Source organism: Setaria italica, chromosome I, assembly GCF_000263155.2.
Source record: "Setaria italica strain Yugu1 chromosome I, Setaria_italica_v2.0, whole genome shotgun sequence".
Lineage (NCBI taxonomy): Eukaryota > Viridiplantae > Streptophyta > Magnoliopsida > Poales > Poaceae > Setaria > Setaria italica.
Genome location: NC_028450.1, coordinates 34,136,686 through 34,158,448, shown reverse-complemented (window position 1 = coordinate 34,158,448; position 21,763 = coordinate 34,136,686). Strand labels below are relative to the sequence as shown.

Genomic DNA, 21,763 nt, shown 5'->3' with positions numbered 1-21,763 from the left:
TCAAGCACTAGCCCTATGCAACAAGTTTCTTCAGCTTCAAATACCTTTCATCCAATAGAACTCGAAATCCCAAAAAACAAGTTGGGGCCAACAAAAGTGAAGTCAGCAAGTGAGAGAGATTTCAAAACAGTTGATCTCCAGACCGGCGACCCTTCTAAGATAGCTCTGATTGGAATAGGGCTAGATCCAAATAGGAAACCGCGCTCATCAGTTTTCTTCGGCGCTGGGTAGGGGACGGGGCGCCAGGGGCCCTGCCCTGGGGTCCGGGGACTCTGCTGGCGGGTTCACGCCTTCACGGGCGGCTCCAAGCCCCTAGAACCATTCTTCTCCAGTACTCGAGACCCCACTAATCGCCACAGCGCAGCACGAAGATTCCCCTCTCGTGGCAGCGTCGATCATCAGCCTACCTGGCAGTGTGGCAGGCATGCACGAGCACGACAGCACGAGACCGAGGGAGCTAGGGCACTAGCTGGGCAGAGAGGGTAGGCTGGCGCCGGTCATGATGATCCGGTCACGTGAGTCGGGAAGGTTTTCTGTTCATTTCCGTTGTTTGTTGCGTTAGCTGGGCCAGGACGGCAGCGCAGCAGTAAAAAGAAAGGGCCCGCGTAGCAGAGCCCACGACCCGAGCGTTAACAGACGGCCTAGGGCCCATCAGGCACTGGTAGAGGCCTGGTGGTGGGCGGCCATCCAGTCCAACGGCAGCAGGGAAAGACTGCTAGGTCCGGCACGGCCGCTAGCGACGGACTCCTCGGCCCTCTTCACGGAGTCACAACTCAAAACTACACGAGGGCGCGCGGAGCACCGGACACCGGAGCCGGCACAACCACCGCACAAGGCACAACGCCGCCAGCCCGCCAGCCCGCGATAAACACGGTAACTCTACGCGCGCGCGAGACCCCGCCTGAATGTGAGCTCCGTTCCGCGGAATCCATGCAGTTCAATCGGGCTCCTCCTGGAGCCGCCGCCCGCCCGCCCTCCCCTCACCTGCTGCGGCAGCACGACTCCCCTCACCTTTGTCTATGGGCTGTGGCAGATCGAATGAGAGGAACCCAGCAGGCAGCTTGAGAAGAAGAGGAGCGGAATTGCGCGCGCCGGCGCCGTCTCAGCAGAATACAGGTGCCACACTGCCACGGACCCTCACCGCGTCGATCTCCAGCCACCGCGCGACCTCCCGATCGCCGGCGCCGGCGCTGCCGCGGAATGAACACCTGTGGGCGAGGGAAGCGCGGCGGGCTGGAGGTAGTGGCACGAGACCGATGGACGGGAGCGCGGGATGCATCAGCAGCAAGGTCAGCGGTGGCCGGCGAGCGGCAACGGTGCGCCGCCGGATGCCATGTCCGCCGCCCCCGATTGTTTCGCACAAGAGGCCCCGGTTCGTGATCCAGCTATTTTTTATTTGGCTCCTGAGGTTTACATATACCACCCTGATTTGGATCGCGATGATTTGGATCGCGATTATTAATCAAGATCCGAATATTTATATATAGACCCATTGTTTTACAAATACACCCCTAATTTGGATCGTGATCAATAATCGCGATCCAATTTAGGGGGTATCAGTAAAAAGCGATCCAAATATTTGCATGTGCACCCCTGCTTTGGTTTGGATCGGCGCTTCCGGCTCCGGTCTGTCCGCCGCCGCTCGCCGCCGGTCAGTATCGTGAAGCTCCGACCCGAATCAAGTCCAGGGAAAACGATTCGCTCCACTATTCCGTGGGAGGGGCGTCGATTCAACATCATCCCCGGCGAGCAGAGCTAGCAGCACTGCGCTTGACTTCACCGGCGGTTGGCCGGTCGTGGGCTCGCGGCGGCTTCTTTTGTAGCGAGCCTCGCCGCGAGGGTGCACTCCGTATCCACAGGCTGTAGGTCAGAGATCGACGGTGAGGGTCCGTGGCACCTGTATTTCGCTGAGACGGCGCCCGCGCGCGCAACTCCTGTTCCTCTTCTTCTCAGGCTGCCTGCTGGAGTGCTGGTTCCTCTCATTCGATCTGCCACAGACAAGGTATGTGCGATCCACGAGGCGGTGCGAGCTCGACGACCGCGTGCGTCGTGGGCTGCGACGGAGGCCTCGGCTGCTGCGGCGAGTGTGGTAAGGCAGTCTTTGTAATTGCCCGTTCGGTTGTCTGACGAAATTGCTCGTCTGGGACCGGGTTGTGCGAACCTTAGAGAAGATTTAGTTTTGGCACGCGATAATTAGCAACCTTTCCCTCTCATACAGAAATCTACCACATGAGTGATGTTATCATATACCGAGTAGAATCTTGTAATGGTATTCATCTGTCAACAGAAGTGGCTCCTGCTTTTTGCAATTCAAACTTCTGGTCCATATTTCTCATTGCTCCTGCTAATCTGTATTTCAGTTCCTCTTCTGCCCATAGAATTTATTTCTGAATGTAACTTTGCTCGTGGAGATTTGCACGATAAAAGTATACATGTCCGAAACTTGGATCAACAGAAACATCAGAATAATTGTGATCTGGGCCGTTCCAGTCTGACAGTTTTATTGGATTAGTGCTGCTGATAAATAGTTGCAACAAACACTACTCATTTACTATGAGAGAAAGTTCTTCTGATCAGATATGTAATTTCCAATACATTCTATATACCTTTCAATGCTGCTATGATCAATTGTACAATCGTGAACACTACATACCTTATAAATCACTAAACGCTTTATAATCATATAAAATTTGCATTTTCTTCTCTTTGATGTAAATATATTTTTATGGCATCAACGTATTTCCTTGTTTTATTTTTATTCACATTTCTACCAACTAGATTAGGAAGTAAATCTGTATAAGAACAATAAGAGAAGTTCTGCAGAGTGAAACCTACGATAGCAATGCTAGCCATGCCAAATTAGAGATTCAAAGCTTCTATATGTAAAGAGGATATCAGGTATTGGTTGAGGTAGATACTCTGGTAATTCCCATGGTTTACTATGCCATCGTTCTTTCTTGTGATATTTTTCTAGCATTGTTCATTCCAGTGGTTGTATTTTGCTGCACATCATCTATGGAAATATGGCCTTAGTGTTATTTTCCTAGCCGAACTAAATGTTCCTATAAATAATATATTTGCTTTGTAGCTGGTAAAACTGCCTCTCCCAGTTAAGTGGATTAATGTTTCCATCATCATCATCTAATTCTTGTTCAGCTCTACTTTTAAGCTTTTCTGAACCAATCTTAAGAAATGCTTAGAATACTGTCCGACTGCTGAACATGCTTTCAAGAAGGTGCAAGAAGCTGGGCTGTAGCATTCTGCTGTCTCGAGGTATTTTCTTGAAACCTGGTTTTATCACTCTTGATTTCTTAGGTCTTCAGTTGTGCATACATAATACCTATATGCAGCTTAAATCAGCTGCTGCTGACATCGATCATTATGAAGCTAGCATAGCCAGAGTGTGTTTGCATAAATGAACTGGTCAAACGATATGCAATACTATTTTGTCCTTTAGTACAATTTCCATTCTCACCATCGATCTATGATTGGTGATGAAGCTGAAGCCACTATCTTCTGCTTCGGTTTATATTCTGACCATATTGTAAGATGCTATCCACCCTGAGACATTTCAAGAGACATGACTGGCATTTTGACCATCATCTTCCCATTCAGAGTTATCAACGGCTTTGACTTAGTGACCATGTTTGCCTGTCCCATATCACGACAGAGAAAGGCTCAAGAAGAGTCCAAGACTAACCTACAACCGTCTCATAGCTTGTCACATATGAATGAACACAGAGCCCAGCAATTCTCATTGGTACATGTTTTTTCACCTATCATTGTCATCATCCACCAAACTATTCGGGTTGCTAGTGGGCGACCTTCACGCTTGATATCTTTCAAATTGAGCGTGAGCAAGCTGTCTGTCCTTGCCTTCAAGTTTCTATTCTTATATTATTCTAGTGGTTGACACATTTCAGTGAGGGTCAACTTGGAGTAAAGAAAAAGCACTCCTTTACCCGCCTGCCATTAGGTGCACCGTACACAGAGCCTCCTCCTGATGCTCTTTTCCTCTTCTATTAGAATATATGATGCGCGTGCTTAATGCTGCCTATCCCTGTTTTGTCTCTCTAACTTTCCTAAAGGTGAAGGGTCCTTATGTAGTCATTCATGCACATATAATATTCCCACTTGCGAAGCTTTATTAGCGGGCATGATGGGCCTGAAGTAGTTGTTAATTGTCTGCTTAACCGTACTGTAAATGCAGATAGGGTAGGGAGGGTGATTCTTCCTGTCTCTTGTCGAACCTCAAGTTGAAAACTTTTCCACCCCACTTAGGTTGACATCTCACCCCCAATCACCATTTGACACTGTTAACTTTGAGCTTAGGAAGGAAAATTCTCATGTCCATGCTTTTCTCAGTAAACAATCCAGAGTGCAGAATGAGTGTCCTGCACCACGAATGGAGACACCTTGGCGGCATTGCAAACACAATGCAGTCCTAAGTTTATCCCCTGCTGAATGAGAACATGTTGAAATGCTACTGTCCCTTTCACAACATTCCTTTAGGTCGAGAAGGAAGACAAATACAAGTATCTGACCCAGAGGATGATAGATTACTGAGTATTATTGGTGCACGCCTCCCCGTCCTCTATTTCAATTATTAAAAGTGCCAATGTTTATGGGTCAGATCAGGGCGGTGATCAGTGATGAGTTTTGTAAGGATTTTATAGTTAGAGTGGATGTCAAAGTAATTTTTGGTGGGAAGCCACCACTCTTGCAAGTCTAAAATTCATAAAAATTAAAGTACTGTATTTGTTTTTCATTTTAACATATGAGAGATGAATCATTCTGCCATTTGAATGCGGACCAAATGTTCTCATACTGACAAGTGTCATGAGCAATTCTGGTTCCCACTGAAGTTCCATTGTTAAATAAATTCCAGGCCTGTCCTTAATTTTTTTCTAGAATCTACGGGGGTCCAGGATATCATTGATTTGAAGAAAGGCTATCTGAGGCATGCTGCTTGTGATGGGACAGAATTTTAGCTTGGAGTCCACTATATGCCCTTTTACGTGGCCACGTGCCAGAGTCTGATCGGTGGTGAGTTATACCAGTGGCCAGCTTGTGTTTCAATTCAAGTATCATTATTTGACCTGATTAATAGTCACACTGGCCGACTCCTCATCTTCATGAAAAAGTATTTGCAGCTGCAACATCTTGTAAGCAAATTTTAGTCTCAAATAACCGTTTTATTTGGAACCTGAAAGTGATATCCCTACATTAGTAGGTCAATCCGTTGCTGTAGATGAAAACTCCGCAGTTTATTTTCGGTGGAAATATGCAGAGTACTACTTTCTTAAGAAAAAGGGTTACATGTTCCATGTTTTACTTCGCCCATATTACTCCTTGACAGATATAGATTATAGACACTATCTGCTAGCTAATCAATTTCTGGCATCTGATCAGATTTCCCTGTGTTCGTAGCTCCTTTTTCAAAATCAAGAGGAAAAGAAGGGATGACGTGCGTCGCTTGGTTTCTGCTACCTGTTCCCTCAAAGTCTCAAGGCAAGTTCTACTTCCTTTTCTCCCTTCCTGTGTGTTAGCAGGTGCTGTCATTGAGTGTTAAGCACGGTCATAATATATACTCGATTGCTCATCTATTTAGGTTGTAGTTACAGACCAATCCAGTTGCCTGACAAGAGATGTGCTATCCTCAATTACGGAAAGGCAAACAAAATATTATGCTGTTTGCCTGTTCCCCTTTCCGCAGCTGACCCGCTGTTGATTTTGCTGTGTTCAGATTCTGGATCCATGCTTTCCTGGCATTCATACGCGTTAAGTGACACAAAGGAGTCAGAGAGTAAGTGATTGCAGCCCTGAAACCTTGCCCTCATCCACTGCCAGCGCCACCACCGTCCTTCACCAACCCTACGGTGAGCCCTTTCCACTGCGCCGCAACCTCTGCTCCAATGCTCGCCAAGTAAAAGGAACAGGGCAAGGTGGCGCGCAGCGCAGTGACAGCGTAGGGAACTATGCATAAACGACAGGGAGGTTTTGTTTTCTGAGAGTCAGTGATCGAAGATTTCAAGCTGCAGGCTGACCCACTCAAGTGGCAGGACGACTGTGTAAAGCATAGTGGCACTGATTACTGTTGTCTAGGAATATTCTCCTCTTTAACGGTTCAAGCAGAGTTATGATGTCTGTGGCTTCATTTAGCAATGATAAATCACCTGGCATGGTCACAGTGAAAGCCGAGGAGAAAATCAGCTGGGATTGGGGTATCGCCGAAGTCTAAAGTGACGTGATATGACGTTTCAAGTGTGAGTGCTCCCGGCATGAATGGCGTAGATCCTACTCGCTGAATGACATATCCTACAACTGATGTACGAGAGCATCTATCTTTGCAGGAATCATTTGGTGCAGGCAATGCTACATGTTCGGAGAAGGATATGGTCCGTATGGGGATCGGAAGAGGATGCTTTGAGTTGGAGAATGAAGCTCCTGCATCTATGGTGATGCAACTGGCTCTGACTAGCTCCTAATGGCGCATAAAACGAAAATTCCGATGACTACTTCCTTAGACCAAGTAGTAAAATGAAGTTTTGTTTGCGACTAGAAAAGGTCGACAGTTGGTACTTGGTAGGGAGTGATGTAATGTTACGAAATTCTTTTGTAAGCAATGTTTTAAATAGTGGGCTAAGGGGTTTAGCGGCAGCACATAGCGGAGCTAAATGAGGTTATAGCGAGCTATAGCGGCTAAGTTGTTCATGAACACAAATAGTGGTACCATGCCTTAAATAGCTATAACTATAGCGGGAGTTTTAAAATCTTGATTGTAAATTAACGATACAAATGGACAATTGTGGTTATTTTGCTTGAAAGTTGAAACCCCCTAAATGTGTGCACGAGGAAGGCTATGACAAGTACCTTTCGTAGACCATCGGCCTCAGTCTTCCATCGTCTAATATGCTAACAGTCCCAGAGAGAAGGCTGCCACGTTAAGACTGCCGTCTCACTGGGACTTCAAATTTTCCTTCATTCTCGTCTGCTCTTCGCTGGCCATTTGCGACTGTGCTGGAATCTTCTTGAAGTTGATGTGTTATGTATACCTCTAAAAGTCGCGTTCTTCTCCTTGCATCTACAAAACATTAGATTCTTCTTGTGATATATCTGCAGAAACTACATCATGGGTAATGGTTAGCGGAAATAAAAGTAATAAGTTTGACTCTATCTAGAGAAAATTCGTGGTGAGACTGTAACATAAGAATTACTTACACGACTGAATCAAAGTACTCATTTAAAATTCGGCTAGTGCATATTTGTAAAACGAAAAGCGCCCCCCTAAATTCTCAATGATGTCTCGCCGCATGCTCGCATCATGCTGACGGTAGCAAGCGGATCATCCTCAAAAAACCCACCGGAAAATATTCCAAGCGCGCGTCCTACAAATAGGCCCCCACATGAATCAGCTTTGGTCCACGGCCCCTTCGATCCGTAGACGCATGCGATGCACCTGCACGCAGCCGGCGCGGTGCACCTCCAGTATTTCATGCCCCGGCACCAGCCGCATCAGGAAGCCACCGACCTACAGGTGCAGGATTCCTCCTCGGCCGTGTGCAGGCGCAGCTTGTCGTCGTCCACTTCGCCGGCGGGCGCCGCCATGTGGGAGTATCATCATCACCAGGCGGCGCATGCGGCGGCCTTGCAGGCTGCCTCCTCGTCGGCGTCTTCTCTATTCCCCTCGTGGAGCTCATCATACGCCGGGACTACGGCGGCGCTCCTCGGCTCCGCCGGCTCGGCCTTCGCCACCGACGCCTCGTCCTCGCCGCCCGACATGCGCCTCCCGGCTGCGGGGGAGCACGGCCACGGCCATCCATGGAGCCAGCACGGCGAACAGTGAGTACCCATTCATGACCCTCTAGCAACACTCTATCGCATGCCTCTTGCTGTGTGAAGATCATGTAACTAAACTAGGTTATTGACACGCACGACTGTTTCTTCCGATGAAATTTCAGAAGCAACAGCACATGCTACAGGGAGAACTTCCTCGACCTGCTCGCGTCCAAGAACGTGACGCAGGAGATGTTCGAGGACGTCCCCGCCGACGCCGGTCACTACTCCGCGCATCATCAGGCTCTGTCAGGACGGCTCGGAGCAGGCTCCGATGTTGCACCGATCAAGTACGAGGCCACCGGCTCGCCGCTGTTCTTTGGGAACTCTAATCCTCCCGGTATGCACCAGGGGATGAACATGGCGGGTTGCACGCCATGCTACCCCTACGCAGACCACCACCAGATGAAGGAAGGCAGCAACCAGCAGCAAGAGCTTGCGGCACCGGCCATGGCTTCCTTTCTTCACCAGCTGAGTACAAATACTAGTGTTGGCATGCATGGTAGTTTGGATTATTCGGGTATGGGACTTGACAAGATTTGCCAGGAGGGCCGAGCTGTGGAGGCTAGCGGCTCCTTTGGCATGAGGAGCTTGCCGGATCTCAGCTCTTTCAGTGGCTACAGATCAAACGCAGAATCGACATCGTCGGTGCAACCGTACCTGAGATCCAGCAATCTGTCTGACAGCAGTAAACAAGAACAGGATATTGTGTCGGTAAGATATGAGCATGCATGTAATTGTTTATGCCAATGGCCAATAAACTACGAGTGATGGCAGCTACTGGCGAACCATTCTTTTGCAGAAGTGAACTGTTTTTGCTTGTGTTTTCTTGAAGGCAAGGAGTAGCAGCAGCGGCAGTGGAGCTGCGAGTGAACGCAAGAAGCGGCCGTCCGAGGAGAGGACGAGCAACGTGAAGAAGTCGAAGCAAGAGGGCTCCAAAGCATCTCCTCCCAAGGTAACAACAAAGATGAGAACTGTCACTGAGATATTCAATTAACTTGGTACATCGTTTCCAATATTTCGCATGTCGACGAAATGATGATTTGAAAACAACAATCAAATGCAGCCACAAGTGCCTAAAGTGAAGATAGGAGAGAAGATCACCGCATTGCAGCAGATCGTTTCGCCATTCGGGAAGGTACTCCCATATGGTTAATGTTGTATTAAAATTTACTCTGTGCAAGCAGAGAAATTAAACTGCGAAAGAATGTTCCAATCTAACCTTTTTTATACACAATTATTTCATCTTCTTTCAGACTGATACAGCATCAGTGCTATTTGAGACGATCAAGTACATCAAGTTTTTGCATGAACAAGTGCAGGTAAACATGTCCATTCCCCAAACCCCCTGCATTGCCCTGCACATTTTGACCTAGCTATAAAAGCTTCCGGAAAAGTAAAAGATTCCTATGCTCATCCTGACATTAGTAGCAAAAGGAAGTGTACCACAGATGTGCACTGTACATACACACAAACACAGAGGCACGCATCTTCAGAGATACAATGAATCGTTGCAACGACTGTATAGCTGGTTCCACATATGATATTGACCTAGTTGGACCCCCTTTTTCCATCAGTGGACTTCCTAGTCATGGCCCAGACGAACATAAAGAATGTTCGCATCTCGTCGTGTCCCACGCACACACACCACCGAGACATGAGAAAAGGACGGTGCCTGCTGCATAGTTGCACAGAGAATAGATGGCTGTCGCAATCGCAGGACCCTCGTTTTTTTTTCCAGTTGAGCTACGCATGCAGCTAGCTGATCGCATCCTGCTTTCTTTCTTTCTCCGTGCAGTTGCTGAGCGAGCCGTACACGAATTCGAGCAGGAACAAGGTACTATAGCGAAGTTCCATATGATTTCGTCGTTATCCAGAAGCTACATGCATCCAAAGGAGAGCAGAATTATTCACCCAGCTGCTGTTGCTTTTGTTTCAGGGTAACCTTCCATGGGTAGTGGAGCATGCAGAGACGAGCAAGGGAGATCAGGCAGAGCACGACCTGAGGAACAGGGGCCTCTGCTTGGTCCCTGTCTCGTGGACCCCGGAAGTGTACCGGGACGGCACCGCGATGGACTACTGGACGCCGGCGTACAGGGGCTGCCTGTACCGATGAGATCTCAATCGCCTGACTGCTAGCTGAAGAATGTTCCTTGGCTCTGCTCGGTGTTACATAGGACGACGACGGCAGTTGATCTGCTTTATGGTGCTTTGTGGTTCGTAGCTAGCTTGTAGCACGATCTGGCTTGTTTAGTTTATTTGCAGTCCTGTGTTTGTTGATTTGTACTAATGAGTGCTGAAGAAATTATCTGAATTAATCGTCCTTAGCTGCTCACAGCCGTCACATTTCGTAGCGAGGTTGCACCACAGCACCAGATGTAGTCACACGTTCGTTCGTTCGTTCGATGATGTACTTGTGATCGTTACAGAGTTTATATGATCTCAGACAAGAATTCTCTAGGCTCTACGCCGTGCATCAACCTAGCTTCCGCGCCTGGTGCTCCGTCCAATGCCTCGTGCGTGCAGTGTACAGACTACAGAGTGTACACGCACAGAAATCCAAGATTCCCAGCCTAGGAAGCACGAGCGATGCCAATGTGAGAAATAAAGCGGGAACGACGCGGCCAGCTGAAGGCCACCGTTGCACCGACCGTGCATGCCACCGGGTTGCCCGGTGCCCGCGGGCCGCAGGCCGTGGAGGCAGACTTGCGTGTACGCCATACCGAAGTGGAACGCTAGCTGCCAGCAACGCCGTGCGAAGCGCCACCGCCTCCGCCCCCAGGTCCAAGCTAGATGCATGAGGGCCCTGCTCCCGGCCGGGAGGCCACGCGGCCGGCAGGCTCTGGCTGGCAGCGACGACGAATAGAGCAACAAGGGGCGTGTTGTTCGGAGAAGGTGAGGCACCGATTACAGCCTCGGACCACGTACAAATACAATGAACTAGATTGCCGTGGTCGAGGTTCTCTGCGTTTAGCTAGATATTGACTGGAAGACAGACATGGGCCAATGGCGAAGGAACTGTCACAAGGTGGATAAAAACTGAGACCGAAAAATGTTGTATAACCAGCGAAGTGCACCAATAAAAAATTCCTAGGAAAAAGGCACATTAAACTAGCTTGTTATTACATAAAAAAATACCGCGACGGACAAAAAATTTGAGCTCAACCACTACAAGTAAGGGTCAGGGTGCTATAGTTTAGCACCCGTTACATCGGATGTTTGGATACTAATTAAGAGTATTAAATATAGGTTATTACAAAACTAATTGTATAGATGGAGTCTAATTCGCGAAACGAATCTATTAAGCCTAATTAGTCCATGATTTGACAATGTGGTGCTACAGTAATCATTTGCTAATGATGAATTAATTAGGTTTAATAGATTCATCTCGCGAATTAGACTCCCTCTGTGCAATTAATTTTGTAATTGGCTCATATTTAGTCAAAGATGTTCTTGCCGTCGGGGTTTGATGCCTGGATGATTAGGCTTTACGTCACTCCGGACACTATCTGATATTGACCGCTCACCACTGTTGAATATGAGTGCAGCCTTTTCTCTCCTGTTGTGCTCGGCCATCACCCACCCGCCGAGCTCCTGAACATGCGGGTCGTTGATGTCCGGTAGCGGAAACCATCCTCCGGCGAGGGCTGCGGTGGGCGTCGCAGCAAGACATATGGCCACAACGGCGATGAGAAGAATGAGGCTGGTTCTCATGGCTAGACTTTGCGGGCGGTGATGGATTGGGGCAGTCCGGCAGATCGGATTTGCAAACTAGTAGTATGAGATTCAGGTGGTTTTGGTGTGGCGATGCTGGAGGACAATGAGGCAGTTATATAGTGCTCGGCCTGGGCTGCATTGCCAACGATAGGCTGGCAATTGGTGGACAGCTGTACCATTGTTGAAAATCGTTTGATTGTTTCCTCCTATATAAGAGAATAATGGACTGATACGATTCAGAATCAGCTCCTGCCATGCGCATTCGCGTATAGTTTTAGCAGAGAATGATTCCTGGCGTGGTTTTTGGCGTGGAACGTTTCTAGTCGAGACGACGATGCTGTTATCAGCGAGTCGACGAGCGCTGTGGAAGCCGGAGCAGCTTGCCATGCATGCTAAATTCCCACATGCATCTCTTGAGTATATTTAGCAAAAGCAACAGATCTGTATGAGCATACCTGGCGCGCCAACTGTCAGTATTTTAAACACGATAACCTACTAAAAGGTATCCCGAGGTAGTAGATTGGTGGGTGGGGAATCGCCGCACCTGGAGTTTCATAGTAAAGCACGGGATAAAGATACAGATTTATACAGGTTCGGGCTACCGGTTAGCGTAATATCCTACGTGATTTATACAAGTTTGGGTCACCAGTGTTGTATATTGCGTCCTGCGCTTGGGTGTTGTTTAGTTTTTATTATAGTCCTGCTGATCTAGGTAGCCCCGTCCTCCTTTATATACTCTGGGGCCGGGATAGCTGGTCTGTTACATGTAAGAGTCCTATTAGGACTACATGATATTAGTCATATTAGGATTACATGGGAATCTTAGTAGGAGTCCAATTTCTTCCTTCCTTGCGGGTATTGAGATTTATCCCCGACAGATATAATATTAGTTATTATATCTCTATAAGAGAATAGGATTATTTGTTTCATAAAGTGTCGATATAAGCCTACTGTTCCCACAGATGAATGATATAAGGCATTAGTGAGCAGTAAAGTACTGAAGATTAAATTTAAAGCTAAGGATTTTATACCTTCTGTTTTTGCTGCTGCAGTGTTTTTCCTTTTTCTCTCTTTCCTTTTGTTTTTTAATTTCCTACATTTAGATAAAGAATGAATTTAAATTATATCATATCATAGAAGTTCTCCTAAATAGAAATCTGGAACTATTAAGGGAGCGATAAAAAAAAGTTAGTTTAGTGTCTTCATTTATTTTTTATCAAAATTCTGGAAGTATTTTTTTCACTTTTAAATTTGTGATCCCTACTTGACTTCCATATGAGCTAGAGCATAGATAACATGTAATTTTTCTCATGCATATTTCTTTATTTTTGAGTTTCTACATATATGCATTGAAACAGGACAAAAGGTTTACAAACGAGTAGAATTGGTATTTGTAGTTTTTGTACTGTCTATACTAATGCTAAGAACACCTTTTTTATTAATGCTATTATCTTGTTGGCGTATTGATTTGTAGTTCTAGGGACAGGTTTTCATTCCGCACACTATATTAAGAATTAGGATAATTTTAGATCATTAATTGCTGATGCTCTTCGAAACAAAGATATAGGATTATCAATTCATTATCTCAATCAGTTCCTATTTCATTTCTAATTTATTCTTGTCCCTTGTTATCAGAAATGCCTATTTTCTATGCTAGGAAGAACCTGGACAGAGATAAGACCTATGCATCATTCATCAATATGCACATCTCTTTCAGGTTTGATTCATCCTTGTGCCCTGCTCCTGCTTTCCCAATTTTTTTCACAATCTAGTGCAATTGTAAAACTTCTGAATATTGAGTTAAGAAGAAACGCATTTACTGCTAGAATTCATCTACGAGAGAATCTTTTTTGTTTTAGTACTTTAGTTATTAGCTTTTCAGGTTTGATTCCTCCATGTGCTCTGCTCCTGTTGTTTTCCCAGAATATTGAGTTAAGAACAAATGCTTCTACTGCTAGAATTCATTTACAACATAATTTTGTTTGCTCGAGTCCTTTAGTTATTAGCTTCATGTTGTCTGTCAGCTTTGGAAAAGATTAAAATATGATGAGATATTTTTGATATATTAATATGAGTTTGTCATTAGCACGGATGCCCCATACGGAAAAAGTAGATAAATATGTGAGGTCAGGATTAGAGTTATGGATATTTTTAGATCTTTAATTGCAGATGCTCAGCCGATGCTTAATCTTTAAGGAAAAAGGAGATTAAGGGAAGGGGGCCAATAATAGTTAACTTTCTTACCAGAGCAAGGTTCCGTCGACTTGCCTAGCGGCCTTCACGGTCGGAGGCCGACGGTGCGTCTCTTGCTTTCTTCCTGCGACCGTGATTTTGACTGGATTTTTCTGAGCCTCATTAGCTTTAGACAGGGATTTACTTCACTGATTTGGATTGAAAGCAACGGTGGGAACCAATGTCAGGTTCGTCAGCTTGACCAATGTCAGGACATCCTCTTCCGATTGTTAACGGATGATTTGAATATATTGTCAATGATCGTGTGCTAGTTGTGTGGCTACAGGAGCGATGGATGTTTTCAGGAGTGACGGATGTTCTCAGCAGCGACGGTTCCGTCTCTTCCGTCATTCCACGAGACGGAAGATTTTATTAGCTGCGCGCTGTCGACGGGAGTCTTCCGGAGGGCTGCACATACATCGGGTAGGGTGTAGAACAAGGGTCACCGCTGCTAGCCGATCCAACGGTTTAGAATTAACGTTAGATTCCCCTGGACGGCTACGACGTCAACATGACGTGGATCAACGGCATTAGCGATTTGCCTGGGCCAATGGCGCGGGAAAGCAACCTTGTGAGGCTGCGGCCGGCCAGTTGCACCCGCCTCATGGTGTGTGCCCACCCGAAGACCGCATGGAACGGCCCCCTTGTTCGCGCGCCCTCTCCCAGGCTCCCAGCGGGATCAAGGTAAAGCTAGCGCGCCTACACGGCTACACCCGGTGCGGCCGGCGCAGAGGCCAAGCGCGCCGGAGATGGCTGCAGCGTGCAGCCAGTCCCACGTTGTTATTGCGATTGCGAAGCCCGTGTTCGGTTCGGTGATTCATTAGTTTTGCTCCCATGATTCCGGATTCCTTGACTTCAGCTTCGGCCGAGAAGGGTGCACACGGAAGGTGTGCTTTGCCTCGTGCGCTCCCGGAGTCACGGCGGTGTCTCAACTCTCGTGCCTCTCGGACAAGCAGAGACGGGCCAGACTGAAACGAATCATTTCAACCCTTCCACGCACGACGACGGTGAATTGGATTTATAGTGGATCCATTCTCCACTGGCCCAATGCTGCGGCCTATCCCACGATTTCGGGCTGGGCCAAACTTTTTTATTGTAAGAATTCCTTAAGGCTAGTGGTATTGCCTAAGCGACTTACCAAGGAAGGGAGAGTCATGGCAGCACACTTATTTGTATACAGTTTGACAACGCTTAAATTGACTTATTTGTATACAGTTCCATAACGCTTAAATTGAGTCGTTGTCTTATGATAGATGACCCTATCTATCATCCGGTGGCGGCAAGGCAAGGCAAGGCAACGCTAGGGTGCTATTCGATTGGACAACCCATCACAAAATAGTACTAATGATTGTCACGGCATATACCTCACCGAAGCTAAGATTGGTGCTTTCGAGTACCGATTGAAAGAAATAAGCTTACTGTGAAAAACGCTTTGTTTAAGACCATAGATCGACAACAAAGTAAAACCATGCCCGTTTTATTTTATTTTTGCGAAAGAAACCATGCCCATTTTGTAACACACATGCCGACATGCGACAAATAAACGAATGCCGTCACAGGTTCCAAAGGGCTATTTCAACATCTCCCTCCAGCCGCTGCTATCTTCGTCGAGTCAGACTCGATTATAACCGGTGATTCTTCCTTTTAGGTTCACGAGGAAATGATGGATAACTGGGTGCTTGCTTCATTACCGCACACAAGCAATCCTATCAGCTTCAATTCCCTGCTGCCCATGCATCATCTCCTTGTCATCCTTTCCTTTATGCCATCCATCCCTGTCCGTCTCCTAACCCCGGGAAATCGGCACATCCTTTTCAGGGTGTTTTCCTCCCCAGAAGGGCATCATTGTAGCCGGATCGCAAAGCTTCACCACGAATCTAGCAGAGTCAGACCACACAGGGCAGTTCAACGATTACCCAAGAGAAAGTCCTCAGTGGACCACAAACGCTACAGCATGTACCAAGTTAGAAATTATGCTAATATCTGATGACCATTCAAACTTGGAATGAGACAGAAAAGGACATAAAAAAATCGAAACATGAACCTGACAGTATATACCTTGGTCCACAACACTGGATATATAATCATATTTCTCAACGTATAATCTTATATACTGAACTCAAGTACTCAACACGCTCAGCTCTGATATCACAAACCTTTATTCGACTTGAAAAATTAACGGAGGAACAGAGGATACAAACTTTATTCAACTTTAACATTAACAGAGGATACTTAATTTGAGTTAAGTTTGCACGACAGAAATTTAATCAAGTGACAGAACTTACAGGAGTGAACGTATATAAAAGGGGATTATTTCTGATATTGGACTTCAAAGAACGTATAATGCAACTGCAAGGATACCAAAGAATTTACCAAGAGCCATATATCAACACCGTTTGCCCAATAATGATGATCGCCATGGCCGCAGTCTCAACCTTCAATTAAGCTTGGTACGATCCACGATGGGGACTCGCCACGCATCGCCATGTTCCGGCCGTTAAGCCGGCACGCAAGTTTCTTGGAGCTCCGGCTCTCCAGGCTGAACGCCGACACGCTGTAGTTCACCTTGGTGGGACGCCTGTTGCTCACCTCATTGATGCTCACAGTGTAGATGGTGTTGCTCTCGAGGTTGCCAAATCCCGCCGTCGGCACCGCGAAGCCGTGGAGGGAATCGATGAAGAGCGCGCGGTCGCCGATGCCGGCGAGCTCCTGCCAAGCCGGATTGACGCCGCGGTGGTTGACGTGGAAGGCCTTGGAGAAGTCGACGTCGTCGCCGAAGAGGTACATCCACTTGGACTTGACGAGGAGGAAGAGCTCGTCGCCGGCGACCGCGAGGCGCGCCTCGGAGGGGAGCTCGACGGCCGGAGCCGGGATGACGGCTGCGACGGCGAGGGTGACGGCGTCGACGATGGCGGTGCGGCAAACGTCCTCCTCGAAGACGAAGAACTTGCCGCCTGCGTAGTTGATGCTGCTGGCGTTGCAGTCGGCGAGGGCGGGGATCGGGGCCCATGAGTCGGCGGCGGGCGGGCCGGAGGCGCAGAAATGGATGCCCTCGCCGCAGGACACCATGACGCCGTGCGGGGACCAGTCCCAGGCCAGGTCGTCGGTCTCCTTGAAGAAGGCCGGGAGCGGCGGGAGCGGGCGGGTGGCGCCGTTGAAGGGGTGGACGAGGGAGGCCGCGAGATCCGTGGGGTCGACGGCGAGGGCCCACCCGTGCGGTGACGCGTAGAGGCGGCGGCGGCGGTGGTGCGCCTCCGCTGCGGGGCGGGGCAGGCGGAGGTCCGGGTAGATGCGGTCCTCCCGGGGGCAGAAGAAGAGCCGGGACGGGGAGGACGGGAGGAGGAGCCACGGCGGCTGCGGCGGGGGCGCGGCCGCCGCGTCGCCCGCCGCCGAGCGCCAGGACGAGCAGACGGAGCGGAACCGCGCGATGTCAGCGAGCTCCGTGATCCCGCCGGCGATGTCGGTGAGGAGCTCCGGCGGGAGGTCCGACCAGCCCATGGCGGCCATGGCGATCGCAATTCGCAACCCGTATGCGGGGGGCCGATCGGCGATCGCGATCTGAATTGGGCCTTTTGTTTCTGGGCTGCGGCGTTTGCGCGACGGGAATACCGATTCGCTTCCCCCGTTTTTATGGGCGAATTGGGGATTTCTGAGGGCAGACGTGGCGCGTGCTGCGCCGTCAGCGGGGGAGGGGGCTCCCGTGGCTGCGGAGGGCGGTGCCGCTCGGGTTGGGTGCTCCGTTGCTTTCCGCTTGCCGCACGCGCCGTGCCCGTGTGTGCGGTGCGGGCACCTGTGACCAGCGTGTTGAGCGGAGGGGGTTGTTTGTTTGACTCGGGTGGGCTGGCTGCACGCGATTGGGTTGCCTTTGGGAGTTCAGGGCTCGTGGCTTCATGGCTCTCGTTGAAGCATCTGCGATTGCCACGCACGGTAATTGTTTGGGCTACCCAGAGTCGATAGGGTGCTGACGTGCTCGTTACAGAAGTTGCTGGGCCTGCTTATCTGCTGCAAGTCTGCGACAATCGGAAATTTTCCACAGATGCATCTTGAAATCTGGAATGGTGTAGCTAGCGAGTGCTTTTGCGGCAGGCCGGCTAGATTCCTCTCCCTCGGGGGATGGGGGGAGGGGGGATAAAGCGAGCCGGAGAGAGAGAGAGCGCTGGCGGCACAAGCACAGGTCTACTAAGGACCTGTTTGGGCCGTGTTTAGGGGGTGTTTGGATACGAGGTGTTAAACTTTAACAGTGTCACATCGGATGTTCGGATGCTAATTAGGAGAACTAAATATGAGCTAATTATAAAACTAATTGCAGAACTCTGTGCTAATCCGCGAGACGAATCTATTAAGCCTAATTAATCCATCATTAGCAATTGGTTACTGTAGCACCACATTGTCAAATCATGGACTAATTAGGCTTAATAGATTCGTCTCGTGAATTACACTTCATCTGTGCAATTAGTTTTGTAATTAGCCTATATTTAATACTCCTAATTAGCATCCAAACATCCGATGTGACAGGTGTTAAATTTTAACACTTGGTTGCCAAACAGGCCCTTAGTTTGGCGAATTTGGGGGTGCTAAATTACTGTTACAGCACTGTAGCACACTGTAGCGTTTCGTTTGTATTTGTGAATTATTGTCCAAATATTGACTAATTAGGCTCAAAAGATTCGTCTCGCAAAGTACAACAAAACTGTGCAATTAGTTTTTAATTTCATCTACATTTAGTACTCCATGCATGTACCGCAAGTTTGATGTGATGGGGAATCTTCTTTTTGCATAGTGTCAAAGTTGGGAGTTGGGAGTAACTAAACATGGCCTTGGTGTCATGTATGGGGCTGAGCCAGACCCAGGCTCACCGCATCCAGGTCCTTGTTTACTTCTCAAGTTGGGAGGTGTCAAATTGGCATTTTGCCATAAATATGACATTGTAGCGTTTCGTTTGTATTTGTGAATTATTGTCCAAATATTGACTAATTAAGCTCAAAAGATTCGTCTCGCAAAGTACAACAAAATTGTGCAATTAGTTTTTGATTTCGTCTATATTTAGTACTCCATGCATGTACCGCAAGTTTGATGTGATGGGGAATCTTCTTTTTGCATAGTGTCAAAGTTGGGAGTTTGGAGGGAAGTAAACAAGGGCCAGATTCTATTAGTTTGGTTGCCTGGTCAACCGGTGGAGTCAGGCTGCGCGTGTGCAAAAAAGGCCTCCCGACCAGGCTCGAGGGATACGAGAGGAGTGGGCGTTTCCGCTGGGCCTGGCTCACGCGGTGCAGCTGGAGCACGCGGGGCCTAGCATGCAGTGAGGAAAAAAGGATCGGCCAATGGCTAGGTGTATGTAACCAAACACGAGCTGCATCGGGCCTGGCTGTCTGGGTGCAGGCAACCAAACAATGGGCATTTGCATGACAACAACCTGGTCGGGGAGGGCCTGGCTCACTGGTGCGATGCAGGGATAGGGCGTGCAGGTAACCAAACAGGCCCTAACTAGCGCCACGAGGGCATCAGCGCACGCCGTGTTCGGCGATTTTGCTCCACCACGGCCGTTTTTCCTATAAGCTTTAGGGCAACTCCAGCCCTACAAATATATTCCCAGTAATCAGTTAATGATGACGATGCTCCACTATCTCTTTTCCAATAATCTAACCCTCCCCTACTTGAGGTGAGTTGAAATGAATTGTTGGTTCATTCTAATGATTATTGGCAAAAGCGAAAGATAAAAGAATCTGTTAGAACACTATTTTTACATCGATTCCTCCAATTTGATAGTTGAATTGGGAAACGGTGATCTGTTGGAAATGCTCTTAGTCTTAGAAACCTTCTCAGGTTCTCAAGCTGCTTTCATCGAAGCCCTTCTAATCTAATTTGAAGAAGAACATGTACACCTTTACCATAAAAGCCGTACAAAAATCCAAAATATAATATATTACACTATCGAGATGAACCCCAACAAGCTATTTTTCATCCTTGTCCTTCGAGGATGGGCGGGCGCGCCTACACGAGGAGGGGCATAGACCGGACTAGTGGCAGGCGACGTGTAGAGTCGGTACGGAGGAGCGACAGGATGTTAGCACGGAGCGGATGACAACGGAGTGGAGGTGCGATGGCGTAGTAGCATAGGGGTGGGGGCAACCACGATAGAGGTGTAGGACAGCGACCATGGAGACACAAGAAGAGTTGGAGGAAAAAGGAAAGGGTTGGGAAGGTAATGGGAAAAAGAAAGAAAGAAAAGGGAATGTGAAATGAATGAAAGAAAAAGAAATGGGAAGAAAGAAGATAAAAATATATAAAAAAGCTAAGGGTATTATGGATATTTGATTTCTTCTAATCCATCTTAAAACCAAGCAAAGCCATTCTATTAACTGTCATTCTAACCAGAGATGTAGTACATATAAAAACTATTTTTGAAAATATGCAAGAGCTAGCAGCTATAGATGTTTTGGTAGGAGGTAGAGCATTGCCAAATGGTCCAATAGATTAAGCCTAATGAGGAGCTAATGGGTTCTTTTTACAAAAGAAGTACATATGATCTTTTCATTGTTGTCTCAGTCTCATTTCCCTCTCAACCGAAATTATTTAATATAGTACAAATCATGCTTCTAAATGAAATGGCTCAAATATGACCAGGGACCTGCATGTTATATGACAAGAGTAGTGTGGGTGCTCCAGGTGCATCAGGTGGTCCCCTGCACCCGACGATAAAACGTGCAACAACTATGAACGCACCAGATGGAACACCTACAAGCAATTCCTTTTCCATCAGGCGAGACTAGGCGCTCAACGAAGTGAATTGATAAGTACCAAGGACCATCAAAGCAAGAGTGACAAAATAGATTAGAAGCATTAAGTGATGTGGCATGGATACCCATTGTTCACGTGATGGGCTCCTGATATACCAATCTAGCGAGCGCAAGCGTGGATAGATAAGCTTGCCACTCTGGAGATCCTTATCCTAACGCCTAATGTATGACCTTTGCGCAATTAGCCCACATAAACCACCTATAAAAGGCAAACCCTCCCGGTGATGGTAGAGCCCATTGAGGCATCAAACCAAAGTGAGATGCTTGTGGTGACAGAGGACAAGTGGTCGCAGCTCCCACCGGAGCTTGTGCACCTCATTTGCTATAAGTTTCCAGACACAGGCAACTTCATATGTTTCCGTGCGGTGTGCACATCATGGAAAGTCGGCATTGCCCTATCTGCTCCACCTTCACATCTTCCCTGGTTCTTGAGCATCGTGGTCCTAGGCTCCAAGATAGACAACACATCCAATTCTACCGCCATAGCTCTGGTAAGATGTATTACGTTCGTGTGGGTGGTCGCTCTTCTTGGTTCCTTGGGAATGGTGCATTCCAGGGTCACGTCATTGCCATCGTCGACCTAGTCAAGACCATGTTGTACAACCCATTGACAAGCAAGGCACAGGCCATACGGCCTGCGCCATACCAGCCTTGGCTCGATGGTGTGTTCCAAGTATTGGGTGACGGTGATGCAGGATCCATGGTGGTGAACACCTGCACCATAACACGACACTTCGCATACTACCGCCCAGGGGTGCATGCAGGATGGAACATCTTCGATGAGCGCAAGGACATACGCCACAACACGTACAATGGTGGGAGGTTCTTTGACAACATGGTAGATGGAAACACCCTTGTCATTGATGCTACTACACGTGATGTCATGACCATAGTGCTGGCACCATCAAGGGATAAGTTCTCCACTACACTCGGTGACTACCTAGTGGCATCGCACAGGAAGATTCTGAGGGCCCTTCAGTACCCACTTGATGGAAGCCAAGCTACGGGGGTGTTTGGGAGGCATGTGCTAAATTTTAGCACCTGTCACATCGAATGTTTGGATACTAATTAGGAGTATTAAACATAGCCTAATTACAAAACTAATTGCACAACCCCTAGGCTAAATCGCGAGACGAATCTATTAAGCCTAATTAGTCCATGATTGACAATGTGGTGCTACA

At 47.9% G+C, this 21,763-nt stretch overlaps 2 protein-coding genes and 1 long non-coding RNA gene across 4 annotated transcripts; 2 read left to right on the top strand and 1 right to left on the bottom strand.

Moving 5' to 3' along the window:
• Window positions 1–733: 733 nt before the first annotated feature.
• LOC101779772 lies at window positions 734–5,511 on the top strand. Of its 2 annotated transcripts, XR_002676503.1 has the most exons (4): window positions 734–873; window positions 1,034–3,273; window positions 4,889–5,046; window positions 5,431–5,511. It is a non-coding gene; the product is annotated as an uncharacterized LOC101779772 (long non-coding RNA). The 2 variants fall into 2 exon arrangements; XR_001164262.2 differs by having other exon boundaries at window positions 742–3,273.
• Window positions 5,512–7,414: 1,903 nt separating this feature from the next.
• Window positions 7,415–10,289, top strand: LOC101779384. The gene is made up of 7 exons (XM_004953358.2): window positions 7,415–7,842; window positions 7,962–8,550; window positions 8,672–8,791; window positions 8,903–8,974; window positions 9,093–9,158; window positions 9,635–9,673; window positions 9,776–10,289. Exons 1-7 carry the CDS (start codon window positions 7,454–7,456, stop codon window positions 9,950–9,952), a joined length of 1,452 nt encoding a protein of 483 aa, XP_004953415.1. The 5' UTR covers window positions 7,415–7,453; the 3' UTR covers window positions 9,953–10,289.
• Window positions 10,290–15,236: 4,947 nt separating this feature from the next.
• Window positions 15,237–17,399, bottom strand: LOC101778835. The gene is made up of 2 exons (XM_022823246.1): window positions 16,159–17,399; window positions 15,237–15,662 (listed from the first exon to the last, which is right to left on the bottom strand). Exon 1 carries the CDS (start codon window positions 17,290–17,292, stop codon window positions 16,216–16,218), a length of 1,077 nt encoding a protein of 358 aa, XP_022678981.1. The 5' UTR covers window positions 17,293–17,399; the 3' UTR covers window positions 15,237–15,662; window positions 16,159–16,215.
• Window positions 17,400–21,763: the final 4,364 nt, after the last annotated feature.